This window comes from Habropoda laboriosa, unplaced genomic scaffold (genome assembly GCF_001263275.1).
Source record: "Habropoda laboriosa isolate 0110345459 unplaced genomic scaffold, ASM126327v1 scaffold648, whole genome shotgun sequence".
In the NCBI taxonomy this organism is placed as follows: domain Eukaryota; kingdom Metazoa; phylum Arthropoda; class Insecta; order Hymenoptera; family Apidae; genus Habropoda; species Habropoda laboriosa.
The window spans coordinates 448,875-459,715 of record NW_017100857.1 but is presented as its reverse complement, the minus strand read 5'-3'; the positions used below and the strand labels follow the sequence as shown (position 1 = coordinate 459,715).

Sequence of the window (10,841 nt, the reverse complement as noted above, 5' to 3'; positions counted from 1 at the left end):
CATTTGTCAAAACACCACACGCCCTTTTACACTGGAAGTTTCATAATTTTTTAACAAGGAAAACTTCCCCGGTTAGGAGGTGGGTGTTTCGACCCGACCTGTTCACCCATGCATTATGCAAGTTGCACCTTAGCCGGTCTCGCGGCTCCCGCAGTCAGCCAGTTCCGAGCCGAAGTAGTGCAACCCAGTTTCGTGTCAGACACGTCCTCTGCGCAACTGCGAGCGCAGAGAGCGTTAATCCACTAACCCTCCGTCGCTCGTGAAAATTCATCGAAACGTTTGATCCATTTCTATGAAACCGCCGACGAGAATACTTGCCTGTTGTATGTACACGTACGTACACGGTATGTACACGTTAACTAAAGGCCGTGTTTACAATGTTTCAACGATTCCATCTACATTGGAGTGTCATCCGGGATCCTTGCAATTTACTTGATCTTTTTGCCGAGAGAGGGAGGACGCGTCGAGATTTCGGTTGCAACGGTACAGGGCGCGTCAAAGATGCATGCACCACTCAAGGGAACGAACGTAGAACGTGCGGCGAAGGAGGAAAAAGAAATTATTGTGCAAGCACGAGGTAGCGTGTAGGAAAGGGGGTCTACGTAACCGGAATCTCGTGAATTGCTCGGCAAATGTTGATCTTAGCACAAAATTAGCTGAGATGAAAGTCGCATTGCTCCGACGCATTATGATAAAATGTTTAAAATTTTTTCTTCTTAATGTCTCATAATTTTGAAGTAATTCAAATTCAGATAAATTATTCGTTTTTGTGTTTTTAAGATAGAATATTTAACAACATTGGAAAAATATAACGTTAAAAATCAATGCTACAAATATACTATCCCCTCGCTAGATGTAGCTTCCCATTACTCGCTCTACATGCGTAGCAACCCGAAAATGCGCCATCTGTTATTCGAGCGATAAAAAAAAATCGCCAACAGACCTTTATCGAAACGCATTAATAACATCGAATAGCATCTTGCAGATTTAACTCGTGTGATAAATTCACCGCTGTCAGAACCATTCTGAATTTGAATACACGCTTCTATGCTACCTATAGTGTATATCATTTTTTCTTTTCCTTTTTGAAATATTTGACACGTGAGTGCATGCAGAAGGCAAAGACCGTTCGAAGGACAGTGCTATCGGTTATTTTCGAAGGGAATTATCTTCGGGCGTGTTTATACGGGAGATAAACTTGAACCGCGGCTTTAAGTTCTTGAGAAAATAAATGGCCTCCGGTAAAAATAGCGGAGTGCAACGAATTCCAGGTGGCTGTCATACGGAAGCCCCGTGTGCGTATCTTATCTGTTCCCTTCGAAGAATACATCCGGCTACGCGCGAACAAACTGAACCTCTCGGCCCTCTCGTCATACATTTCTTTATCCCGTGATTGTTTTGCTTTTTAACAGGGACTTCGGTTTTCAACGGTGCCGTTATTGGAACTATGTTTGAACAGCTCTCACCGCGCTATCTAACTTTTATTGCGAAATTGCCCGTTTCGTCAGCACACCTGCCACCGAAAATGAGATTTTTTGAAACATGCTGGCGATCCATCAGTTTCCAAATCTGCTATCTATCTATATACGCGTCACGCTCTCCATATACAGGGTGTTTCAAAAACAATCTGATCTCACTTTTGAACGAACACAACTTTATTAAGAAATACTTAAGAAATTTGGTACCTTGCTAAACAAGAGATACTCGATTTTCCAAGTTGCATGCGCTGTAAAATCATCCAAAATCGCACTTTAAACTGTCGAGAAAATTCTTCCCCTTCGCCGAGTAACACAAAACGACTGCTCCACGCTTCCACGCGGTGCTCAGAAAGAAAAGCACAGGAAGGAAAGCGCGAAAAGGCGAGCCGACGACGCGCATCGCGAGTGTTTTGACTCGAGAAGGGTCCGTACGAAGCGAAGAACCCGTGTCCCCGTTTATTCCTGCAGCTGCAACTGCGAAATCAGCGCACGGTTCGCCGACTAGAGGCCACGGGCTCGTGTCAGGACACCGGCCGGGGTCGTGCTTACGACCCCTCTTCTTCGTCGGTGTCGTTGGCCGACCGACCGACCGCCCGCATGAAACATGAACGTAAAACGAGGTTAGACCGCGACGAGGGTGAATACAGGACCGTTTTTCCGCGACTTGTTTTTTTGCGCGAAATTCGATCGTTCTTATGTATCGATAATACCTAGGGTCTTTCCCCTAGCTTTGTTTACGCACGGTGATTGGTTCGTTGGGCGCGTCGTAAATAACTGGCGGAGATTTTTATTGGCAGATGGAACGAGATGTTTTTCGTCGAGAAAACTGCAATGTGGGGGAACTGTGTTTACTTTACGCGGCAATGGAATTAGACTGACGTGATTTACGAAGTTACACTTGCTAAATGTATCGCATCACCGCGAATGGAATATTATGTTACTGGTAGAAAGACTCGCCATAGAAACGTTGAAACATGATACTTTTTACGTACATATAGGCGGAATTCCACTGAAATGTAAAAATATGTATTTCTTTTTAAATACAGAGGAGGTTATTGTCATTCTCTCAATAGCGAAATATCTACGAAAACGAACTGCTTACATAACCTATTGCTGTTTCACGTAAAAGAGGTAAACCTTCAACAGTTTTAACTTAACCAAGAGAAACTTCTAGTAGTCTTACAACTGAGTTCGAGAGGAACGCAAAAGTTTAAAGTTTATACATCAGTATTTACAGCCAGGCCATGTACATATTCCCTGCGACTTTGATACTCGAAGCGTACAAAATGCACTCTTGGATATACCCACAGGTATTAAACTTTCAAAAAGTAAAAAGCACATAGAAAATTTATTCACAGATTGTACATGTAAAAGAGGAAAGAAAAATATTTCGTCGTTTTTATTCTCAAACAGCGGCAGAACGTGCACGTGGGAACGTGCCAGACGTCTTATTTGCATGGAAACCTAACGAATCATCGGTCACGTGACCGAGTCCCATTCATTCGAAGAAGGAACGAGGCGACTCGAGAAAAAGGGGGACGCCCCGTTTTCTGGAACGAACAAAACCGTACCCGGCGCAAAATAGAAAAGCTACGGAGAACAAAGTGAAACGATCCAAGGCACAGCCTACAGCAGGTCAGCCTGAATGATCGTTAATGACGACACACTAGCTGGTCCAGTTACCTGGATGATCGTCTTTGACGTACGCTAGGCGCGCGGTTGATTACTTCGAAACACTGGAATCGATCGTTCATGCAACACGACGAGGCAGAGAAAGAGAGGTAGAGTGTATGGAAGAGAAAGAGAGGATACAACATGCAAAGACGACGAGTGATACGGAATGTGCAACGGCGAGATAAAAATGTTCCGACTCTCTGGCATGGGACACACGACGAACGAGGGAATATCGAGATGCTCCAGTTCCTTTTGTTCTAGAGACACGCGTCTGATAAACCAAGAGCGTTCTTTGACCCGAGAACTCCAGTTTGCGTGTCGCTAAATACTGTTCTTTCTTTTCATTTCGTTGTAGCTTGTTTCGTCGTTCCGGAAATAATGAACTACTTTGATCTTTTTCGAGAATGTTTTTTTTTTGGCTCGTTCTTTTAAGACAATCAGTCCATTCTTGCGTTCTTTGGAATAATTTAAAAGTTTCGTTGGGTAAATAAGGATACGGTTTGGTACGTTTTTTTAAGGAAATTACTTAGGAAAAAATCCTTTGAGATATTCTACTGTATGATTTTTAATAATATTTCAATTTTCAGTGTTCTACTTGAACGGAGTGTTTTCTGATACTTTTAGAATGTTGTTTTAATATTTCTCTAGAATAGAAAATTCGTGAATCTAATTAATCAGGGATTACACGGGTGTTGAAGACAAAGTTACAGGGCAACAACGATAGACGTCAATGTTCCGCAACTACGTGTGACGTTAGACGTTCCTCATGGGTCGTAAGTGGCGGCTGAAATTACGCAGGTCCTGGTAGAGTACAGGCAGATCTATCGCGATGGTAGACGATTAATCAGAGCACGACACCGTTCACGAGGAGGACCAATATTCAATTACCACAAAATTATCTTTTGTAACTGCGTTTCCAAGTTTCCTGCTGGAGTTAGGGTAACGATCGGTAAGAGAGGATTAGCAGGCATAGTTCTCGTTGATCAGGACACAATAAGCTGTAGGTATTACTACTAGAAATGGAATTTCTTCTCTTCGATCGAGAGTCGTACAAGAAATAGTGACTATTTTCTATTACTTTCAATTATTAAAGTTGTCAAAGTTATGTTTTTATCAATTCATCTCATTTATAAGAAAGATTATGTAACGAAATGCTTCAAATATTTGTACACTTATTGTTCAGGTCTTACTTTTTGAAACACCCTGTACATGGCGCCTCGTTCAACTAACCAACAGCAGTAATTGAACGAAGAACAATAGAGCGAGACAAAAGACAGAAAGCACACAATCTACGAGCTACTCCAACCTTCTGTCGGACTTTGAATAATTAATTAAAAAAGTGCAGACAATTATTAACCTATTGCCAATCAATTTTAAATGTACTTCTACTAAAAGGATAACCAGTAATTCATTATTTCAGAGTGTACACTGGGAATCCTGTTCACACGTGCAATTTCGAAGGGAAATCGGTAATAGTTTGCCGTGGATCGAGACGGTGGCAGTGGCTGTCGAGAGGAAAGGACGAAGCTCCGAAGGCTCCAGGGCAACCACGACGAGTCTCCGAATCCGATGTGCGCTCCAGCCCGATCAATAACACGGGGCGTGCACCACAGCGAGCCACCCTTTTCCTTCTTGCTAGCCAGGGGTCCTCGTTTGGTACCCCGGCTGTGACCTTCGAAATCACCGATCTATTTTACCATAATCCTTTCATTCTCTCCTTCGTCATTTTATTTTTTATTTAACAATATTCCGATAATATGTATATATCGAATGAAACTGACTTGGAATTTTCTTCACAGGATGCGTCAACGCCCTACCAGCTTTCTAGTAACACGTCTGGAACATTGTTCTGAAGAAAGAATGTGTTTTGAAAGGAAGATAGGAAAAAATTTTTTTTTTTTTTTTTATACTGCTAGAGAATACGGATGGAAAGTTTAATGGTGGATGATGCAAAATTAATTGGCGGACCTCGGTTTTATTATGGATATTACAAAGAAAGAACACGGTGAAAGGTCAGAGCTGTTTAAAACGCGGCTCACACAGCGCGAGTTCATAAAGTCAAAGGAAACGCGATCAGCGACAGAGGCACGGGTGCATACACATCAAAGAGGGTTTCCTTCGAACTTATTACCAAGACACCCTTTCGAAATCAGTTGTGGCTGAAACATCGAGTAAAAATGTTGGTGAATCTTTGTGGGAGATTATTCGAATTACACCCAGAGAAATGATAATTCGTTCGGAAAATATAACTGAATGCTTAGAAATATTTGCAAACTATTTTCCGCTCTGAAAGTTATCTAAATTGGTCCAAATAAGAAATCTAAGATATTTTAAATATCAAAAAAACTGAACCGTACTTTTGAAAAATAAAAGTATACGAATATTAATTCGATTTCTTTTCCTTTTCTAAAAAGTATCAAAGTAATTCAGTATCTAAGATATTCAGGACACTTTTGAAAAATAGAAACACCCTATGCGATTTCAAAAGATTCAATTAACACGGCAAAAAAAATCTGTAAAACGCTTAAAAGAATTGCAATTATGAAACTCGTCGATACGAAACGGTAAAAAGAGATTTAAAAAGGAACACGACTGCGGCCAGATGGAAAGGGTTAACCCGCTGACTCGGAACGAATTCTATTGTGACGCGTTCCTCTTTTTTTCTTTAATTTGATTTAATCGCTCGACCCTTTCTTCTTTTCTCTCTTTCTCTCTTTCTCTCTCTCTCTCTCCTTTCTTGCTTTCACGATGCCACACGACTCTCGAAGGGTCGAACCGCGACTCGAGGACCGTTTCACTGTCGGCGACCCGTATTTACGTACACACGAAGTGGCTGCCACTCGATCCCGAAATAAGTCCTCGCGCAGGCTGCACCCTAATTCAGCTGGCGCGCGCGATACGCGCGTTAACGCCGCCGATGGTTTTAAGCACGATACTCTCGGGCTCGAAATAGAGATTAAAGCGACGCACCAACGGAAAGAAGAAAAGAAGTGCTGCGTTGCACGATTATCCGAGGATGGATGAGTTAGGCTATACGTATAGAAAGGACGCGTGTTCGAAAACGATTCCACGGCGTATCGGAAGTTGAGTGTTTTCGAAGATGACACGAGACGATATGGACGCAACTTTTCTCCAGACTATTGGGAATGTTTTTCGAGTGAAAAGTGGTTTCAAAGGGAGAGATAGGATAGATGTGAAAAGTGTGGATGTTATGGTTTCACGAAGTTTGTCTTTTTTATGGAATTTTATGTTACACTTTATAAGAAAATTGGATATCAAACTTTTTATCATTGATATATAATAAAAAATAAGGAGAATTTGTTTTTTTTTTTCAATGAAATTATTAAAGCTACGCAAAATGAGATAGTAATTTAATAAAAAGGGATATTAAAACAACGTTTCACTAATTCTTTATGTATTAAAAGAGGGACCAATGTTTAAAAAAGAACAAAGATTAAATATGAAATTGAGTATCACGTTTTGGTATAATAATTCTTTCAGTATTTACTATACAGCTATTTTAAATCCCGATAATTAAATTGATATGATAAAAAACGAAGGTAGAACTTTCTTTTTTAATAAAATTATGAAAGCTATAATAAAAGGAAAGAGTACTTTAACGAAAATCGATATTAGCAAAGTGTTTTACTAATTTTCGAAGAATTAAAAGATGTAGCAACTCTTTTTTTAACAGGCAAAAAAAAAAAGAATAAAAAAATGGACATTGCCTTTTCCTGTAATAATTCTTCGAGTGTTTGCCGTGTCGCTATTTTGAGTGATAATAATTCATCGATGCTGTAAACGATAAGGGGAGAGGTCAGTCTCTTCACAGCTGAAAAAACAAATCGATTATGTGTCGATTCTTCGTAAACGGGAGTACCGTGACCTAGAAAACAGCTCGCGTTGATCAGTCGTTTCGCGATATTTCTGTAAAAGCACGTCGCGGTTTCCGTTTCCTGTTTTCAGGCCTAGCAATTTCTACACGATAAAGGCGTCCTGTCGTTTTTGCGTTTCGCGTCGCAAGAATAAGCAGAATGAAAACACGTTTTACTCCAACGTATCTCCAATTTCTTCGAATTTTTCAGAAAACAAACGAACTCGAATGAACAATACAATTCCACGATGCAACGATAGACACTCGATATATTTATTAAAGAATTAATTGGTAAAAAGTTACTATTTGAAATTTCGTTTGTAAAGACTGTTTGAATAATTCTTATAGGTTGTTCGATGATAAAAAAGAAAAAGAATGAAAAATTCTACGACGACGAATAATTTTCCAAAGTTCCCTCGAAAGTTTCATCCACGGTTAGGAATTTAATAACGAAACTTCGATAGTATCCGTGACCAAGTTCTTAATTGCATACGAAAAGGAGGCGCCAATTATCACTTGAAGAAGAGAGTGGGGAGAGGAGGCACGTGCAGCCTTCTCTGTTACTTGAGGCAGCCGCCGGTGTTTAATATTTACTATTCTTCCACGCCACTTCCGGCTCACATTTATGCCGGATGTGCGTAAGTAATTGCGCATTTGAACAACCACAGCACGACGATTGTTGCTTTAATTTAGCTACAAATGAAGCGCCTGATCGCATTTTAATCGATATCACGCGACATTCAAGTAAGATCCTCGCCGTGAAACGTTTATTTTTAAACTGTTCTTTAAAGTGAAAGTTCTCAGGACTTTCTTACAGAGTAGATTTTTCCCTGTCGCCTGAAACTTAATCGCAACTAAACGTTAGAATGTTAAGTTTTTCTGAAAATTTTATCTTTCTACCAAAATTAATATTTTACGAAAAGAGAAAATAAAAAAACAAATTTCTCAGTCGATTAGTATTTTTGCAAAAAAGCAAAATTTCCTCAGACCTGAAACTTGAAGTTTACGGTACCAAAGACCATCGTGCATTTTCATACACAGCAAATTCATTTTCTCAATTTATCATCGTCCATTATCAATATCCGCAAAACGAGCGAATTTTCGATTCAAACTTCCCGCTCTTTCTCGACTAGTTAATTCTTTCACTTCGACGCAATAAAAAGGAAAGAAAAAAAAAAAAGAAATCCAGCATTCATCCAGACAGAACGAATTAAAGGTAATCTTATTGAAGGAGATTCGAATTTACTCACGTTAGTGTAGAAGTCCACTTCTTTGTACGGGTTCACAGCCACCAGTATGGATCCGGTGTACGTCTGCATCGTGTCGAAACGAAATATATACTGAATCAAGGAAATTATCGGTGTACAGACTCGTTTAAATCGCTGATGCATTCAGAGAAGTCGTTCGTCTATTAATCGCCCTCTGCTAGGCACAGAGATGCAAGTGAAAGGAAAGGGAGAGACGGAGGAACAGAGATGGAGAGAAAACGAGAAACAGAAAGAGAGGAAACAGGGCGGAAGGAAGGTGTGTTTACCCGCGACTGAAAAGAACCGTGTCGACGGCATTATTTCTCATTTCCAACCTCGTGAACCGCCTTGAATGATAATGCGACATGCATTCCCGATGGGGACTTCTCCGCGTGTGACGTCACACGCTCTCTAACCTCGCGAACGCGTGTCGCAATTTTTCTTTCATTTTCTCTCGCTCGTTCGCGAGCAGAGTACGCGTTATTAAACCTTTGAAACCTGGAGCAATTTTTTCTTGATTTCTCTGATCTTCGTCTGAGAGACAACATCTCGAAAACTGAAGGAAATAGGTATCTTAAGGTAATGTTTCATTTACCAACCAGTGGTAATTCAGACACTGTTTTAAAAATTATAACAGTCGAATTTTTTAAATGTTTCGATATTTGTCGAGAAGATTTAATACTTTGCAGACGAGGGCTGTGTTCAATGTGAAGGCACTGATTATTTGTACAAGACGTAACTAGGTTACCTACTTCAATTTTTCCTTGAACTGAATCATATGAAAATTATATTTTCCTCCATGACCGCAGCAATTATTTTTATTGCTTAAAACTATTAAAGTTTACTGGTTATATTCGTAGTTTTTTGTTACGAGTATATGAGATCGTCAAATTTTAACCCTCGAAGGGTTAAAAGTTAGAACTGAAGTACTAATACAATTTTTGAAGAGTTCTTCCTTTATTGTTTTTTTTATACGAGGTTTAAGTGCTCGCAGGAGTGAATAGAATTTTCTCAATTAACAGCAGCTTCTCTCGATCCCTTTATAATCCCTGCAGTAAGGTAAATCCCAAGTATCGCCTCGCTGTTTAAATTACAATATCCTACCGGAGTAAGTTTAAAGCATTATCCCCTGCATCGTTCTACTTGAAAACTTGCAAACAGTATCAGCAGGAGGTATGAAAAAAATCTCAAATTATAATACCGACAATTATCCATCGTGAAGTGTAATCCACAAGCTTTCCCGGAATCTCTTTTTTCTCTACCCAGTTAAATCTTCTGCCTTAAGTAGGACGAAGAAAACACGTGATACTTTCTTAGTTACCTTATAAATTGCTTTATTTTCACCTGGTATATCTCATGAATGGAAACGTAAAATCAGAGTCAACAATATTTCGCGGTAAAAAAGATCCCCTGAAAGAAGGTAAATGCAGAAATCGTATAAGCAGATTCAATCAGAACTTCCATTTCCACCCCAGCAATTAGGCGACACGCCTTTCGTCGCGACGCACAGTGGTGCAAGTTCTCGAACAGCTGGACAAAATTCGTAATTTCATTCGGTCGATGAAATTCAAACTATCGAAATTTCAATTCAACCAATCAAATTCAAGTTATTCCAGTTTGAAATTAAACCAATGAAATTCGAAATATTAAAAATTTGACCAATACGATTAAAGTAAGCACCAGTTGAATTCAGCCAATCAAACATTCAAACTATTCAACTCAGCCAATGCGATTAAAGCAAGCACCATTTGAATTCAGCCAATCAAAAATTCAAACTATTCAACTTAGCCAATGCGATTAAAGCAAGCGCTAGTTGAATTCAGCCAATCAAATTAAAATTATTCAAAATTTGAGTTCAGCCAATGAAATTAAAACTATTCAAAATTTAAATTCATTTAAAAAGAGCATGAAATTTCGTCCACTTTGATGGCCAATATCTCAGTAACCAATCGAAATATTTCGAAAATTCAAGCGGCATTTAACGCGCTGTGATATACATATATGTACATCTACAATAAATCTGCTACAGTAGGAAAAAGCTGCTACACTCTTCGAAAATAATTTTCCGCCAGGTTTCCAAGATACAGCACCGCTGTGCGACGCCAGCAACATCGTAATTCACTCTCTCGATCACGGGTATTCCCAGTTCAATCGAGGATCCACGACGAAAGTACAAGACAGAAGAACCGAGCACGACAATAACTAAACGGTGCATTCAGTGGCGGCTAAAGAGGCGGAGGAAGCGGAAGTTGAGTGTTCGTGGTGGCTACAGGGACGCGAAAGCGTTTTTTAACGATCCCTCAACGATTTACCGACCAGTCTACCAGCTGCCTCTCTATTTTACCTTCTTCTCTTCGACTCTATTCGTTATCGAGATGTCTGTTCATTCATTCTCCACCCTCTAATTGCTTCTCGTGTATCTGTCGAGGGAATTTCGTATATTCTGCTTGAAATTTCGTTAAATATTGACTTAGACATGGTTGTAATATGTTTGCACATGTTACATATCTTTGCATATGATTTTTGTAAAAAAAAAATAAATAAATCCTGCGATCTTTCTTTATCACT

General features: G+C 39.6%; 1 protein-coding gene across 1 annotated transcript in view; it reads right to left on the bottom strand.

Annotated features, from left to right (window-relative positions):
- LOC108577392 (myosin-I heavy chain) overlaps positions 1 to 10,841 on the bottom strand; it is a 43,980-nt gene that overhangs the window by 10,816 nt on the left and 22,323 nt on the right. Inside the window, 1 exon segment of the mRNA XM_017940537.1 lies at positions 8,277 to 8,339. Coding sequence (XP_017796026.1) covers positions 8,277 to 8,339 — 63 coding nt within the window.